We start from the raw sequence: 25,354 nt of genomic DNA, 5'->3' as shown, positions 1-25,354 counted from the left end.
GATAAAAGGTCATTTGAAAGGGTAGGAAGCCCCTTCCATAATAGATCAGGGTTATATGACACCTAAGAAAAATTTCCTTTAAAGGCCTACGTGTATGGGTTTTTGAGGAGGTTACCAATTTTAAACAAAAAACGCATCCTCCGATACTTACTGGTACACGGTATGCAGTCTTAAGAGGCTTCAAAATGGGATTAACCAGTTAAAAGAGATGAGCGTGTTTAAATATAAACAGATACGCATGCGTAACACTGAGAACTTGCAGTCTTCAGAATATACTGCAGTTGCTAAATGGTTGCTTAAATGGCAGTACATTTGAGAGAGAAGAATACAGTTTTGGTTTAAACGCGTTTTCTAGATTTCCAAACGTGACCTCACATACTCAGTTTTATTTTTGTCAAAGCTTAAGATAAGGAATGAAAAAAAATTTATTCTACAAGCACACGTGAAGAACACCATTAATAAAAGAAAAATTATATTGCCTTGTGACTAAAACATCAACATTCGTGTGATAGGATACAGCAAAGTATCTGCTTACTCTTCTTGAAAGGCTAAGTTGTGGCAGAGCTGCTGTTGTCAGACTAGATGGATGCAGTTTTGTCCTGTTCCTCAACATTATTTCTCAGGACACTGAATCATCACTTTTTGATTTCCATGGTGATTTCTAGGGAATACACCTCTAGGATGCTGTTCCTTGCAACACTTCAATTACTAAGTTAGGGCAAACATTTAAAAATGACGGGTTTTAGAGAGACACTCACAAAGGCATAGCTGAAGAAAATAATTAATTCTGGTTTTAATTTCCAAACAGCAGATTAGGGTCCTTCACAGAATCACCGTCCTGCAGCTTTTTAGAAGTGTAATTGCATCAGACAAAACTTGGATAAAAAAACCACCTTCTACTTGATGACATGAAAGATGGGAGGAATTCACATACTTAGACTGTCTACAAAACCAGCATTAAAATTTAAGCATCAAAGAAATGGGCAATGGATACAGCAGGCTAGGTGCTTTTCTAATAACACACTGGTGTTCAGTGAGTCTGTCTCATTTTTGACATTTTGGGGGCTAATGATACGTATTTTAATGGTGGCTCTGCTTCACTGAATTCAATTCCTCGTATTTTAAGTTTCTTGCTCATTCTTTTCTTTGACACTAAAGGTGATCTATATAGATTAAGATTGTGCAGAGACACTTTGTGTATATGTAGATACAAGAAGATATAAAAGGAACATTAAAAAGAGAGGGGAACGTTTTGCCCCTTCTCATTTTTTAAAACATTAAGTATTTCATTCTCTCTCTCTCATCCCATGGAAAAAAAAGTAAAGAAATATTACAAGTACCTACATGGTGAAAACTAAGCAACTGAGAGAAGAGAGGACTACTCCTTAAATCACTTTAAAACTCTCTAGATCAGATCTTCAACTTTAATGGGGCTTCACAGATTTATTTCACTTAAAACTTACTTATATTAAATGCCTAGCAATCAGCAGCCTACGTCTTGCCTTTTGCATAAAGATTTCAGCCAGTGCCTTCCAGTTTTTTTTCTCTGTCAAGCCACATATCAACAGCAGAACAAGGAAAGCATAACCTGATTAATAAAAGAATCATACCTCTGTTCTTTTAAAATAATTTTTCTTTACAACATACAAATACCTCACAAAGAAATAAAATCAAAGAACAAAAATTCCAATCTTTCCATATTCTTTCCTTACAAAGCTCACCTTTGATTTATACCATTATATACAGAAACATATACTGCCACATGAATATATATCTAACAGCAAACTCAAAGCACAGGCATTGTATGCCAAGGTTCGAAGCAAAGTCTGGCCTAAGAGGTAGAGGTATTGACCCTGAGATTCCTTCACAAAGTACTCAGCCTGTGAATTATTTCATACTCCTTAAATGTAAGGACAGTGTAGCATTCAAAATCTCCACGCAGAACCATCACAAAAGTATTTGCTTATTTTATATGGAAAGTCCCATGGGTCAATAGGAAACACATTTTTTAATTTTAAACAGAGTATCATCTGATTTTGAATCCATATATCAACAATATATTATATAATGTATGATGTGCATTAGGCAATGCAGGGTGAAAAAGCACATTCCAACCACACACACAATACTCCTGCCAGACTGTACTACAATTTTCCAGCTTCCGTTTTAACACTTCATGTCTGCATACAAAATCAGCAGGCGAAACATGAGGACTAGCCTCAATTATTCTCATATAATGTTCAGGAGAAGAGAGATTTGCTGGCTATACTGGTTGCCGTTAAGAGGGAGCAGCCTGCAGTACTGTACTACTACACTTGCATAGTATGAGAGACTTAGTCTTGTAAAGTACGGATGCTCTCCCAACATGGAGCAACATGAAGGGAACGCATAAGGTTGTGTACCAAAAGATCCAAAGAGAAAAACTATTATTCTGTCTTAAGTAATAGTTCTAGACATTTTTCTTCCTGAAAAGCTACAAAAGATTTTCTAAGATTTTGAAACAAAAAGATTACAATTATTTTCTCCACTGCAGTTCTCCTTGAGTCTATATGATGCTGGGCAAGCTATTTGGCTTTTCTCAGCATATCTAGAGCTGGGATGATAATAATAGTAACAACAACAACGATGCCACTACCACCGCTGTGAAATGATCCAGGTACGTAAAGCTTGTGATGACTGTAAGAAGGATGGTCCTAGCAAACTGAGTAGCATGTGTCTCTGTGTTGAGGAGAACCTCTACTGATTAATAATTTTAGTAACTTTCTAGTTCCATTAGTTTTTTTTAAATCTCATCAACTATTAATTCATTTCTGTTACCTGTACAGATTTTCTCAATGGAAACTGACCAGTGTTTCAACTGTGCCACCCAGACAGCTATCAGATGAGACATAATGCTTTTGCTCACTTCCACTGAGTCCAAACATTTATCCCTATCAAAGAAAAAGTAAAACCAAACACTTCCATGTCTCATCTTGCATGAAAAGCCACTTTTTTGTTCAGCTATGGTTCCAAGTGCCTCTTTTCAACCATCTATGAAGAACAATTATGTCAGTATATAACTAGCACTGCTGCGCTGGCTAGTGTAGCTTTACCTTGTTTATCTTTCATTTCCTGAGGCAGATACTGCACCTAAAGGAGAAACCGTGAGCAGTATTCTGTTAAAAGACAAATCCATATTCTTCCTATATCCTTCACTTCATTCAGGATCTAATCTCTATACTCCGTGAAGTTAGTAAATAAAGTTAATGTTCACTATAAGACTGCAAGGATCAGGATTTCAATGAGGAAGGAAAAATTATTTTAAATTTTCTGCACCAATATACAAGGATGTCTTTGTCCCTGATGACATCTTCCCCAACTATTTCAAATTAAAGTAGTCAGACAAATGAAAATGCTTTATCTCTGCACGAAGAGAAAGAATACTGGCAGGGTATGTGAGGCACCGTAAGGATGGAAAGCTGCCATGAGCTCTGTCTAAAATATTGTGCGTCACAGTCTATGTCAATTGTCCATGACCCTGTCACCTCTCCACCCTGGAGGCCATGAAATTGGGCCTGTCCGAGGCAGCTGTCATTTCATGGTGACTCTGGGATAGTTCAGAATGAAACAAATAATTGCACTGTTAAATTACTAATTCATGAGAAAGGTGTGAAGGTTTGAAAGAACTGCTCTGAGACTTCTGCTGCAGCCATGATGATGAATATGCCAAGCCCCCAGCACCCTGAGAAAGGTTTTGAAGAGGAATAAAAATGAAAGCACAATTAGCAGGCAACTGAATCTAGCTACAGATTGCCTTTGGTTTATTATTCTGTTCCCCAGTATGTTAGGGAAGGAAAATTTTAAGAGGACCTACAAGTGAACAGAGACCAGTAACTCTTGGCTTAAATTGCTATTAAAACCCCAACAGCCATTTTATCTTATTGACAGTTCAGCCAATAGTACCAATGTGTCAAGGGCTCAAATTCACTTTAATTTGGCAGTGTGTCTTCAGTCACTAACACAGTCGTGATAATACGTCTCTCAACAGCCCAATTTCAATAGGACTGTAATAGGACTATAACAGGACTTTCAATAGGACATAGGACAACGCCTCAAAACAGGGACCATGCATTTCTGTGACTGCGTGCCAGCCCTACACCAACCAATGCTCCCCAGCTCCAAGTGAGCAAGCAGTGCCCAACGCTGATGGAAAGGAGTCTCCTCTGCAGTAACAGTCATAAATTGTGCAGATGTTATTTGCAGCACATGACGGATCCAGGTGCCTCCTCCAGTTCCCCTATTCCAGAAAAATAAACAGGATAATTAAACATGTCTGGGATTTACTGAGCTGGCAGATTTAGTACTGAAGGAGAACACCTTGTGCAGTAAGCAAAGTCCTGATGCATGCAACATTACCTGCAGGGGCAAAACGAGACAGCCTTATTTGCCTGTCAGCTTCCCCTCTGTCTTGCATCCAGTGATTTTCCTACTTTCTCTCACCATGCAGAAAACACCCTTATGGTACACAAGTTTTCAGACTAAACTAATACTGATAAGGTCACAGTTTTGCTGGCAATACCAGTTAGCTTCTAAAAATGAGCTTCACGTATATGCTTTTCCTTTCTTTTTACCACAGACAGCCAACAGACACTGGTCTTCTAGGATTAAAACTAATTCAAGCTTAAAAATATTCACAATGATTTTTTAAGGAATCACACACACACAAAAATTGTTACCAAACGTAATGGAAAGGGAGAAGTCAGAAGATTTTGTGCCTGAGCTATTGAATTGCCATAGCTGCTTTTTGCATTTTATGATAGAAATAATGCATATTATATACAAATGTCATATAGAAACTGGCTCCATTGCATTCAGCGTGAAAACCAAACGTTGCAATAATTGATGAAAGGTCTATCATTGACATTAGCAACATTATTTGGCAATATAATAAATCATTAGATGGAAAATTACACTGAAACATAAAGTTTAAGTTTCTCAGAAGTTTGTAGAAGTTCTCAGCCTATCTGCACTTTGCACCTTAGACACATCTTCCTTACAATTGATATTTCTAGGTTTTTCATAGGCATTTCCTTCCTCATGAAACGTGAAATTTACCTTGTGTTTGTCTTGAAACTCTTGTTTCAGAAAATGGATTTCCAAGCTTCCAGGTTACTAGTTTAATACTAAAAGAAAACAGTTACTACAGGAACAAAAAAAATGCTATTTTAGTATTAAAGCTTCCCTTCTTAGGAAAAGTTACAGTTTTATAGAGCAGAGTGGGAGAATTTTAAGTGCAAAATGTGCTTAAGTAGTTGCAAAAAAAAACTAACCAAAAAAATCCCAAACCCTTACATGATGGCTCTCGCAAGTTCTCCATGTATTCTTTATAAAAATAGAATAAATGAGAGAGTAACACATGATGTTAAAGCTCAGGAAATTCAGGATTTCAAGATCCCCAAAGCCATTTCTGCTCCCAACTGGTAATGGTAAATTTTCTGCCACATTTCTGTTCATCATTTGACACACATTTGAATCACAAATACTTGTATACCTTGCTACTATGCAATGGAAAGTGTTAAATGGCATAAGCAGAGCCCCTTTAGACAGTCTGATGAGAGAAAGTTTCTAACTAAAGCCAACAAATATGAATCCTGATTTTGTTATAAGGCTCCTTACATACGATCGCCTCTCCTGTAGGAAAAGAAACAGTGGCCTTTAAGAAAAAAAAAAAAATAACAAAAAAAAAAAAAAACAACCCAAAAAAACCAACCCCAAAAACTTGTTCTTCTTCACAACATGTTGTAACTCAAAACACACACACACCAGTTCATACACTGGTAGAAGGGATCTTCCAGTCATTTACTCCTTAGCATAGCTCTTCCACAGAAACCACTACAATCAGTTTGGTTAAGTTTTTGCAGGACTGTTGCAGCTAGTAGAAGCTAGTCTCTAGGGCTGTTAGCTGGAGCAAGAGGGGACATTACAGTTTCCAGTAAAGCTTCCTGTTTGACCGCTGCTCCCTTCTCCATGGGGAAGAGGCAGAAAGCCACACAGCCAGGTTCTCAAGCTACCAGCTGGACCACAACCCCTGAGAGGAGGTCGTGAGTCTTATCCAAAGACTTTTCTCTTTTGGATCGGTCATCAGAAAGAGGTGAGAAAGGTGGCATATGCACAGGGCAGCTGTGAGGGGACCAGTACTTCTCTTCTGTGTATTGAATCCATTGCGTGCACTGCCGTTGGTCCCCAAAGTTACCAGTGGAGCATAGCCAAAGCTCTGAGAGGAGCAGGGGATCAGGAGGTACATTCAAACTGACAGAAAACTGCAAATGCTACAAACAAGAAAGTTACTTACCTGCGCTAGGAAAATTCCCCTCACAAGGATGCAAAGCTGTATGGTGTGCCCCTGAAGCCAAGGTGATTTGACTGAGAAGCATGAAACCAAGCTTTAAATAGATTGTTTGAATCACATATGACAGGCCACAAAATAAATACTTAGGCTACCAATAAGGTCTGTAGTGAAGTCTCAGGGGATGGGAACAACATAAACTGAAAAGCAAATCGCAGACCCAACTGCTTCATTGGGTTTTTCATACAACTCAATTTGAGCTTAGGTAGAAGAGTCAGCCCTTCTGGCTACACCAAGAGTGAGAAAATGAGAAGGGAGAACTTAGTACAAAGTGAAATGGCTGGAAGTAACTTGAACTCAGGCAGTTCAAAGAAAATAAGGGTATGTGTCCTAAATGGCAAAGGCTGAAATTACAAAGTTGTGGTTTATGGTAGACATGGCAGTTTAATCAAGGCAAGCTTTATAAAGAGACAAGTTATTTTTTAATTGATCAACAGATACAAGTGGAAAAAACAGACAACATTTGGAGCATGCAGACCTGTCATTCGGGATCTTTTTCAAAGACCTGAAGAAGGAGTTGCAATGCATACAGCTTCTCTGTTTTCTCCAACTAAATCAGATGGTCTAATAAAAGAAACTACCACCCCCTATAATTTCTGCCTTGAAGAAATTACTAATACAGGGATGTACAGCTCACCGTGATATACTTCACAGCAAACAGAACAGCTCTTCTCAGTAACAAGAGTACCCATGAGATCATCAGAGATGCAATGTCTTCCAATGTCAGCATAAGTCATTATGGGGAAACTGAATCTCCACATACCTAACAATAAAGTCCAGCAGAATAAATCTAAGGATAAACATTACATTTGACACACTATGCAGCCACGCACCTGCTAATATCAATATCTGAACTCTAAATCATACGTAATTTACTCTTCATGACACCTACAACTGTCGGTCAGGAGCAGATGCAGAGCTGTTACGAAAGTAATGATTCCAAATTTCAACTACATTGTCATACAAAGTAAAATCAGGAGTCATCTTTTTTCCCAAGGAAATTACTCTGAGAAAAAGCAACTAAGTGTTATTAGTACTGAGGACAGAAAAACAAAGCTATGTCATGTCTTCAGTCTGATAATCATCATAGCTTTTCCTGTCAGCTTTATTTTAGCCTTTGTTCCTTCAATTTTTATTCTTTTTTAATATCTTATTCTAATACAAAACTATTTGTTATTTTAAGGATGCAGTTTCAGTTCTCCTTAATTCTTCCTAATATACAAACTCTTGACAGCTAAACTTAACCAATTATTACCTGTTCAGAATATAGAAATCTAATGACAGATGTTATAACCCTTATAACTTCTTGTGGAGTCTACTTCTGTAGACAGAAGACAGAAGACTTGACAGAAGAAAAAAACCAAACAGTATTACTTTCAACAAAGCTGCAGAACAAACTGAAAGTAATGGAGATAGGAAAGGACTATTGTCTCACTTCACACGAAACGATTTAGTCATTTGTAATCAACAAAGATAACAGCAGCAGGTAAGAATAGCCTCACTACATTAGAACATCTGCACAGTGTTGAGAAAATCCATACATTTCTTTTCATAGTGGACCAGAGCAGTAATGTATCTTCCCCTTGTATTAAAGGCATATCTGATTCTTTTTAACATTATGAGACTTGAAATACTCCTTTCTAAATGATCTGGACATGTTATTAAATTTTGTCTCTTCTGGTAGATGCATTTAGCAAAACTAAGTGTTTTTAACAACTGTTCAAGTGTTATTAAAATGGGATCTCTTGTATGATTTTTACAAAGACTACCTTGTTCTTTATTTAATTTCTAATTTTCAAAGAATAATCTTGAAAGATTCAAGTACAATAAAAGCATGCCTGCTGCAGCAGGGTACACAAATATTCTACACATTATTCTCACAGTTTAAGTTGCACTTTTTAAACCTCATAACGTCATAAGATATTGACAATATTACATAATGTTAATCAATAAAAGAATTTTAAAGGTTATCGTTTTGGAATGCCTTTGTTAAATGATTTCTACTTTTATATCTCAAGGATTACTGATCCACTCAATTTAAAGATTCATTATTATCACAGAGGCAAAAAAAGCATGTGAGGTTAAAAGCTATGGCTATTAGCTGTAACCTAACCAGCGTTACACTGTATAATTGATCTGTTTTCTTCAAGAATAAAATTCAGAAAAAGATAATTACTACTAGCATCTCTATAAAAAAGTACAGAGAGCCTGGGGGCAATGCATGGGATAATAGCAAAAACAAGAGGAAGGAAAATGGGAGTGCACCAAGAGCTTATTTATAAGTATCTGAGAACTCATTTCTTGGCATCATGTAATGTCTACACAGTTTCACATTGATCTAACTTTTAGACAGTGGCCCTATATTTAAGAACAGAAAAACTAAGAGTCAGCACACTAGACTTACAATACGCTTCTCAAAAATGAGTATAGCTCTTTCTCAGTTGAAACTCTTTCAAGACTGTCAGTTTAAGGATTAGATTTCCAGAGTTTGTTCCCTGTACAAGCATTTAAAGGTTTTTCTAACCCAGTGCTGGCAGAACTTCAGTGTGGTTGTAATGATGGAAATCACTGTTAAGAGAAATTTTGCAAGTCCACCTTAATTCTAGATAGTGTCCTCAGGTCTCACTTCTCTCATTAACATATCCAGCATCCCATTGCCTCTTTGTTAGGTCACAGGTACCAAACAGCTGGAAAAAAGCAACTTAACCTTCTGTAGCCTTCTGTTAGCAAGTACTGGCTACTCTGGTGGCAACAAAGCTGTCCTGTGAGCTGAACCACAGTGCCACGAATGGGGACAACTGTGCCACGAATGGGGACAACTGGGGGATTTCATTTACAATCACAATAGGATTGAAAGCAAAATGCTAATAAAGCAACAGCCAATTTCACTTGCATGAGAATCTTCTCCCCACTGGCTGTCTGGCTTTAATGCTGTTTTGCTTATGCAGCAGAAGATGGCCCTTAGCAAACTGAAGAATCTTGAATGCTTATTTAAAGATTTCCTGGAGGTGAAGGGCTCATATGCCTGAATACTTGTGGGTTTTGGTATCTTGTTTGTTTGCTTTCCAAACAGAGAACTAGTTGTAGTATGAAATATGATCTTTCCACAAAACTTGGTTTTTTTCCTTCAAAGGAAGCAAGTTACATAAAGAACAGACTTTTTTGACGCTCTTCAAAACACGTTTTAAGACACCATATAAGTCTGATCCATATGTGTATAAAGCAACAAAACAATGAGCTTGCCTGCATTATATTACATTAATGAACATAATATTTTGTGTTTAAAGATCCTTGAAAAAGAAGTGAAACTAACATCGACAGCTTTACTTGTATTCATCTCATTAAATTTTGTTCCCATAAATTTCAGTAATCCTCCTCTCTAGTTGGCAATTCAATGACAGATATTTTTTTTTTAAGCTCTTAAGTAATATCCCATATCCTTCAAGCGGTCTTGTATCCCAGCACCCCCTTCTTCCCAATGCACAATTAATACTTGCAGATGAAAAGGGTTGTTTGTGTCACATATTTTATGGGCAGCTGTAATTCCTCTTCAGAGAAATTCTTTCCAGCAATGCTGGCCTAAAGCAAGCCTCCAGTTTCCACAAGAAATCCTACTGACTTATGTTCTTCTCTTCATGGCAGCAAGTAAAAAGAATAAAGGTATAACAGAGGAAATATGAGAAAACAGTGCAGTAGGCATACTGCTGACTTGGAGATAAAAATAAATATGTTAGTACTTGTGGTTATAATCTCACCCTTCATACTGGGTTCAGATTCAGAGGCTGCAGCTTTAGTTCTCAGGTCTGCCAAGCTTTCTAGCTCAGTCCATGTAAATATTTCATCTGTGCCTTAGTTGCGTATCTGTAAATGGAGGACAGCAGTACCTTTTTTTTCTGCTTCTATCTAGCCTTTTTTAGATGTTGAGATTTTAAAAGGGGCTGACCTTCACTGTTTTGGCACAGCAGGGTCCTCACCTCAGTTGAAGGTTCTTTGGTACAACACTGATCACTACGAGCAGGAGTCTCATGCCTGAGAGAACATTAACTTGTTTATATCAGTAAGTAGAATAATACGGTTTTAAAACAGTAACATACTTGAGAGATTGTACAAAAGCCACTAAGTCAATGCTATGTCACTTTTTCCATGCATACACTAGGGAAGGCACTGAATAAAAACATCTTCAAGAATCATACTTGTTGCCTTTATTGGTAGAGCTTACCCCTATTCCTTTTATTACACAGAAACTCTCCAACAATTTCCATAAACAGCACTGGTTTGGGCACAAAAGTTATGATCTCTGCAGATAAAAAAAAAAGTGTCTTTAGTTCACCACCTACATCCTGAGTTAAGAACAGTGAAGTTTTTTCTGAACTTAGTCTTGCATTGTTGTGGCAGATCATGTGTCTCTTCAAATTCTTGCTCTAAGCACCTGGGAGCAGGTATTATCTTGAAGTATTTCTTTTGAGATAAACAAATCAAGTATAATAAAGCTCAGAAAGGGGAAAAATGGAGACTCATGCACAAACTTCAATTTTTTTGTTTAAATCAAGGACCAACTGAGTACACAGCCAGGCTGTGAGCACATCTTCAGCCAGTATAAATTACTGATTTGTATAGTCTAAGCCTCCAGGATAAACAGACAATTCTTGAACAATTCATATCCAAGCAAGGCTTCCAGGCTTTTCTGAAGCCAGCACCTTGTCCTGGGTCCTCCTCCCACCACCTCAGCATATGTATACCTACAACACACAGGCACGCAGCTTTGTCAGCAATCAAACGGCACTGAATGAAGCTGTTTTACCCACTAACAACAGAAACGAGCTTATCCTCAGAGGCATGGATTGAAGATGCTGCTTAGATGCTGGCTGTAGAGCAGGATTCTTTTTGGGTGTTTTCATCATGAAGAATCCTCATCATTAACTCCTCACGCCTCCAACAAAGCTTCCTGTATTCTTGCCCTTAAATCAGAGGGGAGTGACTTTCTACTGAAAAGGCAAGAAAGCTAAGGACACAAAGAGCCCACAATAGAACAGAAAATTTTAAGAAATAAAATCAAAACCCACAATGTATGAAAGACATACTGCTCAATCTGTTCTTTGCTGCTAACAGATTGTTAATCCTGGCACTAGAGAGCGTGGAAATGGACTCACGGTTGTGAAGAGCTTGGAGAGTGGCCCCACTTGCCACCCGCACACAGATACACCCGCTTGAACCCCTGGGAAACACATCTTGATGGTTTTCAAAGAAAGCTTAGGGATTCAACTGCTGAAACTACTCGGTAAGTTTTACAGCCAAATTATACTGGGGTGACTACAGGAAAGGACTCGAATATGATACAGAGGAATTTTGTGTTGATATCAAACCCCAAGTTTCTGGGCTCCAGATACTGTCAAAGCCCACCTGCCCAAAGTCCCCCTGGTTCAGAAATCAGCAGTTTCCCAGCCCCACACGAGCACAGCTTTGGAAAAGATCGAGCTCAGAAAGCAGTGGTGTTATTACAGATGTATCAGAGTATTGTGTCATATTCTCTTCCGGGGAAAAGAGTATCTTTGGGTGTTTGTAAGAGGTTGGCAGGGCTTGAAGGCTACACCCTATTAGCAAGTAATGATCCTACTAGAAACCGAACATTTTGCTTATTCGCTGTTGCTGAGGACTGAGTAGAAATCAAAGAGGGTGGGAGTATCCCCCTAGAAAGGGTTTGGAGCAAGGTGTGAGAAGTCCCCGGGGAGAAAACCTGGGAGAGGCGCAGCATAGAGTGCGTGCTTGGGTGGATCCACGTTGCTCCATAATGAAGCGCTTCTGTGAGGAAAGCCAAGCCCCAGGATGGGAGATGTAGCAGATACAGCCACCAGAACGTGCACATTTGTAGAAAGGCTCAGAGGAAAGACCGTGTCCACCCCTAAGAAGCTTTGCTCTAAACAAAAACCAAACCAAACAGCAACAAAAAAAGGCCTGACAAGTAAGTTAATTCCCATGCATCCTGGCCTCTTTCCCTAAAAAGTAAAAGGGTGTAAATACCAGAGAAGTAAATCTAACATTTAACTCTGTACACGTGGTATACCTTCTCCTCAATAACTTTCAGGCTTTTTCCCCACGTTTACACTGCAACATCAAATATTTTCACTTCTGTTTACCCAAACTGCGAGTTCTGATTTGTAAAGGCATTGCTACAGCATACAACAAAGAAGCGTAACATTAATTCATACTATTTCTTTTATGTTAAAAGAAAACTGATAGACTATCAAGGCAAACGGCCTGCTTGACATTACAGAAAAACCAAGCAGCAAAACATTAGACCAAAACTTCACCTCACGCTATTCACTCAAAACACCACTGGCCTGCAGCTGAGTGCGTGGGAACATCCTGCATCATTTTTACATGAATAAAATTAGGTTTCGGCTAGTATCGCTCATGTTTCCACTCGGCCACTCTACCTCCTCAGCTTCCAAAAGGGCGCAGTCAAGTGCTTCGGCAGCTTTGCGTTGATTTGGGTTTTCTGCTTCCTCTTTTAGCGCTTTTAAGCGTGTAACGAAACGCATCTCCGGCTTGCCTCACGCCGGCGCCCCGAGGCGAGGCGGCAGCACGGCTCCCGGCTCCCGGCCCCGCCCGGCCCGGCCCGGCCCGGCTCCCCCTGCAGGACAGCGCCCGGCCGCTGCCGGGGGACCGCTGCCGGGAGACCGCTGCCCTCCTCCTCTTCCTCCTCCTCCCAGGCGGGTTATGGCGTGCCCGATGACACGCATCTGATCGGTTTGTTAGAAAGAAGTGCGTGTTCCTGCGCGGGATTTCTGGCTACCTTCAAGAGCCGCAGCCGAAGGCTTGTTTTCTGCCTGGAGCACCACCAGCCGGAGCGTTACCTTCAGCACACAAAAGGCTTTTTCAGCAGCGAAAATACCCTCGGCCAGCCACAGGCATAGCCTGAATGTCGTATCCCTTCTCTTCTCTTCTCAACAAAAACCCTACCTAATTAATTAGAAAGAATTAACAGAAAACAAACACTGCCCATTTAGCGATCAATTTTCACCCCTTTCTGTTTTCCGGGGTTTAGTTGAGGGACTAAGCATGCATTTTGTCCATTCAAAAAGTCTGCCTTTTTATTATGATTAAACACTGAAATGTAGCATGTTTACAGCTAAATTTATTGTCATATTCAGTCTGGAATTAGCCATTTGGCTGATTAAGTTGTACCATGCAGGAAGGCACCGTGACATGTACTGTCAAGAAATGAGAAATGGCAGTTGGGCGTTTCCAAAGAACCATCAGCTTTGCAAATGGTAATGCTACAGCTGACTATCATCTACCAAAAATGGTTATCAGAGGTGAGGATCCAGGCTCAACATCCTCCCTAAACATGCTGAAGCATTCTTTCCCATGACTTTGGGAAGGAGAAGTTTGCCACTTCCAGCAATACACTACTTCGTAAAATAATTTTAATAATAGCATTGGCCAGTATATAGCCATACTGGCTATAGTATATAGTATATAAGAACAAGTGGACCGTGCACATATAGCCAAGACTATACCTAGACTGAAAATTAAAGGACCTTTAAATGACATTTAAATTAACTCAATGCAAATTAATGAAAATTGAATTTAAAATTAAAAATCAAAGGAAAATCCTTCCAGATTGGAGTAATAATTTTAGGATGGAGCTTGATATGAATGGCGTTTTGTGATGCAGTAGCCTGCAATATCAGGGGACTGAATGCCAGGTCTGTGGAGGATCCTTTTCAAAGCCCAGTGTCTCTCAAGGTGTTTCACAGGACACTACACCACTGCATTTCCTCTGGAGTCCTCTTGGCTTCTTTTCTGCCTTTCTCTGCCTCCACATTCACTGAGATCCAGGTGGCTTCACACACCGAAGCCTGCTCCTAGAAGTGACTGCCACCCAAATTCTCCCCCTTAGCAAGCAGGCCAGTATATAGCACTTCATCAAATCAAAAAACCAGGCAAGGAGGTCTTCTTCCTCAGTTAAATAAAAATTTGAAAGGAGAAGCATTTAAAATATGAAATCCCTGGCCTGTGTGAAATGCCCCTCTATTTGCATAAGGACTACCACAGTTCAATTAGCAAAGGCAGTACCTGTCCAGTTACAGATTAAACAGTCCTTCAACCGGATGTTTGAAGAGAACTATGTTTTCTTGAGGTGAAAAGAAAGAAAGAAGAAAACACAATGTTTCACCTACACAAAGTCTGGGATCAAAACTTAAAAAGCTGACCTCCCAGATTTGAAGAGCGACCTAAAGCAGAAAGCATTGCTGTTCTAATCACTGATCTTAAGGACAACGGAAAAACTAGGCTGTGATCAAAAGCTATCGCTCTCACATGGCACCTCTGCTCATGAATTGATTTTCACAGTTTCTCACTCTCCTCTAATTCTATTAAAGCATTTAACCCTGAAGAGGAGACTTCCAAGCTATGCATTACTAGACTTAAAACAGTTTCACCAAATGCTACTTACAGAGTGTAACATAATTAGACAGCAAACTCTTCGAGACTGAGGTTGTATCTTCTTCCATGTATTTTTGCTGCAAATACTATCTGTAATCCAAAAACTGCACACACTAAATAAAATATCTAAGGCAATACAATGGAATGTGATCTGTTGCTGTGTGCTGAGTAAGGGGCACTGCAAAAAGCAATCTATTTCTCCCAAGAGCTAAGAGACAGTAAGAGGTGTCCATGAGTGACATAGTAACCTTGAAAATTCATAAAATAAGAATACATTTGTTAAGAAAACAGTAGGAGGCCAGACGAGCTTCAAGAGATAAATGAAAACAAAACTGAAACAGAGGGGGATGAGAATGTTCTGCTACATATTAAAGTTGTTATTTTTTAAATGAAATGTTTATCTGTAATTGAAAATCATGCAAATAATGACAGCAGCAATGTGGGAGACCTGTGTTAACGTATAAATGAGTTTTCAACTGCTTTTAATATTAATTACATTAAATACATATATTAGATGACATTTCAAACCTGTTTTGCTGTTTTACATTGAGCCTCAATTATAATTCTGAGGAAGAAGGCTACCTTCAACAGCAGATACACCAGTTATATATTTGATGCTAAGTAAATAACACAGTTTTATTCATAGTAAAGAAAACAACCTCAAAGGGTGGTTGCTTTGGCTTTGCCCTATTTTTGGTTATTCTTAACAATTACCTTTTAAATATCTTACTATCTAAGAGTGGTGAAAGCTTTTTTTAAAATACTTGCATATTGTGAAACAGAAGAATGGATGCAGTATTTCTGTAACATTAAAATATTCCTATACAAGTTGCACAGCCATAAAAACACATGTCACACCCCCCAAAAATAAGATGTTTAAAGAAGGAGGCCAGGCTATAAGGAATGCAATGGAGCAATACTCCAGCAAAAAGAGAGTTAAGACTTTAAACACATAAGACTCTTAATCTATCCTTTATCAATTATTCCAAGAGCTCAACAAAATCTACTTAAACACTGAGAAGATAGAGTAGTGCAGGTAGGTTACTAACTTTAAAAATGTACATTTATTATCCAGGGAACCAGCAATAATAGAATCACAGAAAAGTAAGACTGGAAGTGCTCTCATAAAGTCCGTTCCCCGGCTCCAGGGCAAGATCCAACTATACATAAACCATTCCTGACAGATATTTGTCTAACTTGTTCTTAAAAACCTTCAGTGACAGAGACTTTGCAACCTCCCTAGGCAATCGGCTGCAGTTCTTAACTATCCTTACCATTAGAAAGATTTTCCTAACGTCTAACCTCAATCTCCCCACCACAGTAAGCTTGTCTGTTACTTCGTGCTCTATCCCCAGCAGAACTGGAAAACAGTTTCTATGACCTTCCTCTTTACAGGAAATTTCCATATACTTTTAAATGGTTATGACATCTTCCCTCACTCTTCCATTCTCTAAACAAATAATGGCCAACTGGGTCATACGTAATCTTCTGGAGCAATTTATCTGGTCTCCCATGTAATCCCCTCAAGGACCCTCCCTATTCTGGAACCACCACCCCCATGCCAGAGACATCTCCACCCGAAATACCCGCAGTTAAGCAAAACAAGATGCAGGGAGAGAAGTCAAACTGAGCAGCAGGCTCTCAGATGGCCTTCCTCCAAAGAAGGTCCCACACAAACCAGCAGAAGTCACTATGGAAAAGATGTGAGGTGGGGAAAGGTACTCACCCCAGAGAAGGGCAAACAAGGAGAAGAAGGGTTGAGTCTAGAAAAGAGGGGAAGAGGCTTTTAGACAACCTAGAATTAAGTTGTAGTGAGTAGGTCTGGAAGTGGGAGAGGTCTGGAAACAAAAGAAGGTGAAGGAAAGCATTGAAAAGCAGGAAGATTACCACAAGGGTAGGAAATCTGGAAGAGAAGTGAGACCAGACGTACAAATGGGGAGGGATGGAGAAGCCTCAGTACAGAGAGAGGGGATTTGGGCACTCATGGGGGAAGAGGAGGAGAGAGGTTGGGAAAGCATGAAACACAGGACAAGAAATGCAACAGAAGTCCTAAGTGCCAGGGGGATACAGAGCAGAGGTGGGGGGACTTGAGAAGCTCCACCAAGCTGCATTCCTATGAGCATGAGGATCTCCTAACAGATGAGTTCTGTTTCTCTGCTAAAGCAGAGCCTGGGGGGGTATCAGCCAAGCTGAGGAGTGGCTCCTTGGGAGTAACTTGGCCTTTCTGGATATGGCCCAAGGTCAAGCTTCGGTGATAATGACCTTGAGACATAATGTTTCAAGGGATTATGGAAAGATTTGAAGGTGCCATCATTTCCACAGGGAGAGGTGTGAGGGAGAAGATACGAAGCTATGACAGAATGGGATCAGAAGGTGACAGGAAAAGTCAGTGCTAGACTGAAGGGCAGGGGCCCACTGCACAGAGCAACCTCTTACTATTTATTCTGGTTTCCATAGTGCCAGAGCTAATAATCCCTCTAGCAGTGCTGAGGGTCACAGGGCAGGAATGCCTCCGAGTCAGCCCAGGTCTGACAGAGCTTGTGCTGAGACGGAGCTAATAAAATCCTGATGGACCTAAGCTGACCTTGCAAGGTCAAGAGGCTTCATACACTGATTCCTAATCCATCCCATAGTGTTCCCCTTATCCTTTGATCATCCTGGATGCCCCTGTGCCACACACTCCCCCCAATCATGGAGAGCTGATTTCAGAATCACGCTGTTCTCCTAAACCAGCACTCAAAACACACACTGGTGAAGAAAGTAGCTAATCTAAAAAATAGACCTTTGCTGTCCAGGATCCCCACTGCTGTTACCCTAGCACTGGCGCAGCACTGAGAGTGGCCAAGGCAGAAGGTATAGTGCTTTGTGGCAGCTAAGAAGTGTGCAAGCGAGGTGGTCCTTCTGACCATCACACCAAAACACCGCTGTATCATGGCCACATCTTGCCATATAGCTCAGTGCATCAGACACATGCCTCAGCACAAATCCCCACTGCTTCGTGGGAACCTAGGAAAAACATCTTCAGAAAGTTTAAGAATTACTGCTCTAGCCTGAAAAAGACTGTTTTATCAATTCCCAAGGGCCATCTTGTCTAGACCTCTGACCTTTCCTTTTGCTCTTCTCTGGATGCTTCCAACGGGCCCGAACAGCGCTGCTCAGAGCAGAAGTAGTACACCAGCCATACAAATGCTTAGTAGAGTGGAAAAATTATTTTGCATGTCTTATATGCAGACTCCTGTCCATATAGTCTAGCATAAGATTTATGGCATAGTATTGTTGATTCATAGCCATTTTCTGAACTCTTGCAACTGCCCATCTGTTTTCTGCAGACCTGCTGCCTCACCAGTTATTCTACATTTTGATTTGCACAGCTGATTATTCCTGCCCAACCACAATTTAGAACTTGTCCTTGATGAACTGCATCATATTTATTTTAGATCAGTTCTCCAATATACCACATTAATTTTGAATTCTAATCCTGTGCTCAAAGGGTTTACATCCTCTCCCTGGTTGGTGTCATCTGGAAATTTTGCATGCAGATTCTGTCATCTAAGTCATTAATTAAAATATTGAATATTTTCAGGCAACCCAGGGCAGAATCCCACTTGACATAGCCTTTTAGTTTGACTATGAATCACTAGTAATTACTCCAAGAACAGCTTTCCAGCCAACTGTGTACCCACCTTGTAGCCCATATTGCCACCTTGTTTATGAAAGGGTGAAAAGCCTTCCAAAAATCAAGATATACTATTTCTCTACTTACAGGGAAATTAGGCTCCACTGACAAGGTACCTTCTGGAAAAAAACATGCAAATTCATTTATCATATTATTAACTACAGGCTATTTATTAAAAAAAAAGCCAGTTGATTACTTGATTCAAACTTTTTTTCCCCAAGAATTTAAGATAAGCTATCTACTCCAAAGGGGAAAAAGAAGGACTCAGGAAAGTTTATGTGTAGGTGCAGTGTTTGCTCTTTCACAGCTTTTTTGAACCTAGACTGTCCTCCAAATGTTCTCCAATGTAACCAGTAATTGCTCAGACATTGCTTCAGCTATTTCACCCTACGTTGCAGAGATCGTTTAGTAAGCTCTAGCTTGTTCTAAAATACCTATTATCCTATCTCATTAGTTTATAATGAGTTCTGTTCCTGCTCTGGTTGGAATTCTTACCTTTCTCAGGGTAGCAGTCCTTTTCTTGCCACCTGATTACAGGTCACTCTTTTTGGTAAAGAATGATGCAAAAAATGTCATGAACTACTTGGTCCTCTCTGCACTACCAGATCATGAGTTTTGTCATTCCCTCTCAACTAGTAGTCCAAAAACTCAGTCTTCCTCTTATTACTACTGAGAACATAGCATGATTCCTTGTTTCCGTGTCCTTTATTAGTTGTACTTTGCTTTGTGCCTTGGCCTACCTGATTTGGCACTGCTATTCTTCTAACGTTCTTTTACACTCATCTCTAGTAACGTATCTAGTTTCCACTTTCTGTACGAGTCCTCAATTTTCAGATCATGCAATTTTGTCTCTTCTTACACTTTTTTTATTGGGACACCCTTTATTTGTGCTTTTAGTATTCTTTATTGTGACTGGAAAAGAAAAAGTTAGTTCCTTTAGAAATTGCCAGCCTTCCTGAATTTCTTGGGTTTGTTTCCCAAGAAATGTTACCTACCAGTTCAATGTGCTGAATGCAAGCTACTTTCTTGCATACTATTGCTTTTATTCTCAAGTTTTCTCTTCTCGTCTTCTGAAGACTGATAAGCTCACTCTTTCATGATTGCTATCACGCAAATTGCCTTTTACCATCATTGGCTCAGCCATCTCTCTCCTAATCAAGCCTAGGACCACTTCCCTTCCATTGCCTTTTCTACATTTGGTAATCCTGCACCTATTATACTTGCACGATATACTGAAATTATTATTTAGCCAGTAAAGTGAAAAAGCTCTAACCATAAGCCATTGTTTTGTAATATATGATGAAGTGATTGGATGAGCCCACCTCTTGGAACAAGAGCCATCTGCAAAAAAGGGCATCTGTGCCAGTAAAACGAGCACACAGACAGGATCAAAATATCTCCTAGCCTTAACTGTAAGCCTTTCCAGGTCACAGTGATTAGCAAGGTGGAAAGGAGGTTTATGAAATACTCTGAAGGTGGCTACACAGAGGCATTGTCCTCCCAGGCTTCTTGTGCCAGTGCTCTGTTCAGTTGTAAATTGAAATGATTACTCCGATGTTTGCAATAGCTGCAGTCACTTAGCATGGCTAGACTCAGTGTTGACCCTTGCACAGGTTTCATGTATCAAAGCTTTTTCTGTAGAAATTAGCTCCTTTCTGCATGTGGTCATGCCCCCTCTGCCGCTAGCAGCTACTATGTTCTGCTACAGCTAAACTGGCATTCCAATAAATAAAAAAGGAGCAGTACAGCAAGGATCAGAGGAGCAACCATATGCACCTGCCATTACACTTTTATTGCAACTCTTAATTAGCATAATACAGTCCAATTAATTTCTCTAAGTAATACCTACCTAGCCACTGTCTACTGCTGAATGCATTGTATAAATCTAACAAGGAACAATAAAGATCTCCAAAAAGCAAATATGAATATCAATTTGTTACAAGTTGGAAGAAACAGAAGTCCTTGCCTTCTCCTCATATAAAGAAACGGTATTTCAACCTGTTTCCTTTCCAAGTCTCCTGCCTGCTTCCTTTACAAGTCTCCTGAACATATGGTGCAACTTAACTCAATGTTTAGTAATTCTTTAGTACAGCTACCAAGATTTGAAAGTGTTTAACATCTTTACTTGAGGGCAACTCCAAAAGAATGTAAGAATTCCTTACAAGAGACCAAGCAAGCTTCCCACTGTTAAAGTCTCCAGAATAGGTCTGAATCTGCTAGGTTGTCACCACAATCTGACTGTTGTCCTGGGCCTCCAGGGACCCCAGTTTCAACTCCCTGAATTTTATGCAGCGCTGTTTGCCAGGTCTCTTCCACCCAGCAGCAGTCACGAGGTTACCAGCTTTCTGACACCCCACTGCCCAGGCACCCTGATCACAGTGCCAAAACCCCCTACCTTCTGGGAGCTAAGGGATAGCAGATGCCGTGGCGGAAGAGTGTAAAGCTGGAAAGAAAATAGTATTATATAATATAATAATCATAATCATTATCATATCATATATTATTTCAGGGCTGCTAAATGTAGTAAGGTTGTCAGCAAAGGAGAGAGCCACAGAAGACAGGGCAGATAAGGAAAAGAACAGATATCCACACAGTAGGAATTTTGATGGAGAGCAAAGGAGTGGCAAAAACTCCTAGGAACGAGCTGAGGGCTGGCAGAGAGCAGCGAGGAGGAAGATGCACAAATAGGACAAGCATGGCAGTGGGGAGCTGTAGGAGCGTGCTGCTGGCCAGGCAGAGGCAGGAGGGCCCTATGGTGGTCCCAGACTTCACATCTCCCATCAGCACTGGAGCACATGTGGAGAAGAGCTTCCTGTTTCCTCTCCTTCAAAACACATCTTGCTGACATGCATGGAAACCGCGCTGTAAATCCAAGCAACGTGAGGCAACGGAGACAGTTCAGAACTCCGCTACCCCTTCCAACCAATGTGCTGGTGCAGACAGCCGGACACAGAGCTGCCACCCCACTACAGCCAGAAGGGTGGGACCAGCCTCTGAGGGTGGATCTGCTTTGGGAAAGGACAAAGTGGGAGCCTGCCCACAAGGAAACAAACAGTTTTGCTGTTCCTTCCTGGGAAGAGCTCCCAGAACAGCAAGCAGCCCGGGGTAAAGCAGCCTGAGACAGAAAATTATCTTCCCATATATACAACCCACAATCCACTAAGTTCTTGTAAAAGCAAAAATTTTAAATTGGAAAAGTAAACATCTTGCACATCACTAACTTTCACTGTGGTACTAATCCATTATCTAGACCTACTAAAGCAAGAAGAAGACCCAGTTGATTTTCTACCCATTTCTCGCAGGGTCTCAGCTGGCCAGCAGATGTGGAAACAAAGCAGCAGGATCTTCTGATCTCTGTTTCCTTCTCCCACTTCTCAGATCAGAAACCAGTCCAAACAGGGAAAGCACTGAATGAACTCCAGCGGACTTTACACTAGAGGGAGCTTTCCTCAGAATGACACACCACCTTGGCATCCTCTTTCTGATTACATTATTTCCACCGTATCTACAGGGAAATACATTGGACTCAGGTGAAGCAGTTACCATTTAAACTCTCCGGTTTTGCCAGTCCAAGCATTGCAGCACATCCATGGTGCCGGGCGGGAGGGAGTATAAGGAGAAGGTACCTGGCAAGTTCTGCCCAGAGATATGCTCTGGCTGACGAGATAAAGCTCAATGCTGACATGTTTCTGAGAAGCCTCCTGATATGAACCATGTCCATCCTCTGCCCTTGCCAAACTCCCGTGTTGAACACAAGAGCAACTTAACAGACTGTATTTCATACTGACCCAGGAGGCCGCTTATTGTTAAGCTGTTAATGCATACTTTAACGAGGAAAGCTGAGATACGCCTTCCTTAAGGCTTAAGGCCATCCATTTCAGAGGGCCTGAAATACGGATACCTGTGTTACTCACTGTTAATACAAGTGTTGAACTGTTCCTCAAGTGAACCGTTTTAAAAGATTATTTAAACTGAAGGTACTATAAGGTCCTAATGACAGCCAGGACCTATTCAATTTATTTTCTAAACTCCAGTAAACTGCTCCAAAACTACGAGCTAAACGAGAACAGAAGTCCTTACCTGTGAAAGCATTTGTGGCCTGAAAACCAGCTTCCTGCATACTGCTCTCCCAGCGAAGCTTGAGATTGCCGTCTTAATGTGTCCTTGCTGAAGACAACTGCTGAGCTTGGAGCTGTCAAGTCACTTCCATCTTAGCTCATCAGAGTCCATTTCTCTTTCCATTCCCATATTTGGCACCATCCAGTTCCCACCTGATCCCAGGTCTTTCGATCCGTAGGCAGAGGGGGTCTGCACTGAACTTAAGTAGGAAGCGTTGGACAGTCCCATCAACCAGCCAGCCAGAGGATTTGGGCCATGATGAATGTGGAAATGAAACAAATTGCCTTCCAAGACTTTATTTCCCTTTTACAATTAAGTTCTAATCCTCTGTTCATCCAGCACCATTTTTTTGGGTCTCGGCCAATGGTGATGTTCAACTGTCTCTCCTCTCTTGTGTTCCTCTCCCCTCAGGCACGCTCGCTGAGAAATTAAAAAAGAAAAGATTATGTTTCCTGATGACCTGTAGCAACACTAAAATTAACAGACTCCAGGGAACAAAAACCCGAAACACATTATCAGGGACTGATTGTACACATTAAAGGAGATCTTCAGAAGGCAAATATTGCGATTTTGCTGAGATGCAAAGTGTGACCACACAGCTCTTTGAAGTGCAAAGAGGAACAGTGCTGAGGGTGTCATATGCATCTCTGAGAACATGATATGATTTACATTTCAAAAGCCATATTTAGCAGAGATGGGGGCAGCAATACAATAACAAAAGTGCAGTTAAAAGAGAAAAGGAAAAATACTCAAGGCTCTCACGTCTAGTCCATTCAAAACCACAGTGAGATTATTAACATTTCATATAGCTGCCTCCCTTCTTTTCTCGAGCAGGAAACGAGAGCACTGTCCGCGGACACTATATATGCCATTCTAACAGTCTTCTGAGGTTAAAAACTTTTGTATGTCTTGCTGTCTATTTCTATTTAAAATCTCAATTGTAACACAGATGACGCAACTTGGGTGTCTTCAGACATTCAGTAAGGTTAAAAACACCCACAGGCTATACAAGAGAAAGGTCGTTAAGTTTTTCTTGATACTGCTACTTCTGCATAGCATGGATAGCTGCAGCTCAGTGAAAACTACAGTTGTTCCACATCCAGCTTTTAAAAACCAGGATACATTTACTTTTATGGGGTGAAGGTGAACAGCAGACAGGTACACATTTAGGGAGATCATTTTAGAAAACAAGAAAGAAAAGAGCACTTGGAGGAGAACCCACTCATTCCCAAGCCATCCTGTTCCTTCACATAATAATGCTTGGCTTGCTATCTCCTAGTTCAGTAGCACAAGCAGGTTGAAACTACATCTGTGATGATCTTATGATCTACTAATGGATTTTAGCTAATGAGTCGAGCCAGGGCTTGCAGTACTGAATCAGACCCAAGGTCCATCTTCTGAAGCAGCCTGTGTCAGAGGGTGCCAGCGTCACTGTCAGTCCCAGCACCTGCTGCCTCGGAGAACAGCGCAAGACCAGGCTCAGTGGCCAGGTGTGAATAACCCACCACCTGCTCCCCAGCCCCACTTCACCCTTTACCCTGACCCGCAAGATCTAGAGACTAGCTTATACCCCGAAGCGTAAGGCTGAATACCCCAGATGGTCCAAAACTCCAGAGGAGACTCTTATGCTCCTTGGGGCACCTTCTGCTCTGCAGGCACCAGCAAGCACAGAGCCAGCCGGCCCTCCAGGGCTTCATTAGGGCCCTTTCCTGGGGGACAAAAAGGATCTCTTCTCAGGTGCGTCACTGAAAGCAAGTGAACCTGACACCTGATGAATGTCACTTTTCCTCGGAACACACCGAATGAAAGCTAGCTGCTAACAAAGACAAATTTTCTATCTTAATGATGTTGCTGCTTTTTACCCCTAATTTTGTTGCACCGGTATTACTGAAGAACAAGTGTTTTTGTCTCAAAACACAGCACAGGACTGATGGATTATTTACTTGTTTTCAAATCTACTAATTTGCATTCAAATCAAAGAAGGGTACGGAACAGATTTAAGATGTTTTCCTCATTTCTTACCCAAACATCTCAACTTAATAGAGGAGAAAGTACAAATCAAGAAAAAAAAACCCAACCTAAAACAATGCCTTTAAATGTAGTATCTTCTATCAGAAAAAGCTGCATAAAAAATTTTAAAGTAGTGTTTAAAATGCTATTATTCCTGAATGTGAGGTCCTTAAGATGCTTTTTCAGCCTTTCGAAGTGCTCTATACAACTAATAAGCATTTCATATGAGGTTTTATTCTAAAATACATACAACCGAGTAAGTATAATACACATACACCGCAGCACATATTTCTTTTGGCTCTTAACATTTTGCTAACTATTCTATAATGACTACAGATGGATGCTGCACACATTTCCCAAGCTTTTTCTCTAGAGGCCTGAGTTTCTTCTGTAAGAGCAGGTCCATATTTGCATTCACATTTTCAGCCTTATAACTTCTGGTTTTGGTTTATAAATCCACAATTTTGATGCCTTCTATTTTCAGCATTTTAATTTCTCCCCCCATCCTAGAGATGCTCAAGAGATGTGCACTAATACTTTGTTACATCTTTGTATTATATATAATAAACTTCTGATTCTTAAAAGAATAAAATACTTCTACTTTCTTGAAAATTAACTTTTTATTAAAAGAATTATTTTCCACATCATCAACATTTCTGCTGAACTAGTTAAGAACCCAATAGTGCTGAAAAAACTCTACAACGCAGGCACTTTCA

The 25,354-nt window shown here is 40.4% G+C and overlaps 1 protein-coding gene across 1 annotated transcript in view; it reads right to left on the bottom strand.

The window, feature by feature from the left end:
• LDLRAD4 (low density lipoprotein receptor class A domain containing 4) overlaps positions 1-22,703 on the bottom strand; it is a 184,302-nt gene extending 161,599 nt beyond the window's left edge. Inside the window, exon 1 of the mRNA XM_059836032.1 lies at positions 22,590-22,703. Within this exon, the coding sequence (XP_059692015.1) occupies positions 22,590-22,629 (40 nt within the window). The 5' untranslated portion in view covers positions 22,630-22,703. The remainder of the gene's footprint in view (positions 1-22,589) is intronic.
• Positions 22,704-25,354: the final 2,651 nt, after the last annotated feature.

The sequence above is a fragment of the Gavia stellata genome, chromosome 3 (genome assembly GCF_030936135.1).
Source record: "Gavia stellata isolate bGavSte3 chromosome 3, bGavSte3.hap2, whole genome shotgun sequence".
NCBI classification, from domain to species: domain Eukaryota; kingdom Metazoa; phylum Chordata; class Aves; order Gaviiformes; family Gaviidae; genus Gavia; species Gavia stellata.
The sequence above is the reverse complement of the archived record's forward strand: the minus strand, read 5'-3'. Positions and strand labels throughout refer to the sequence as shown.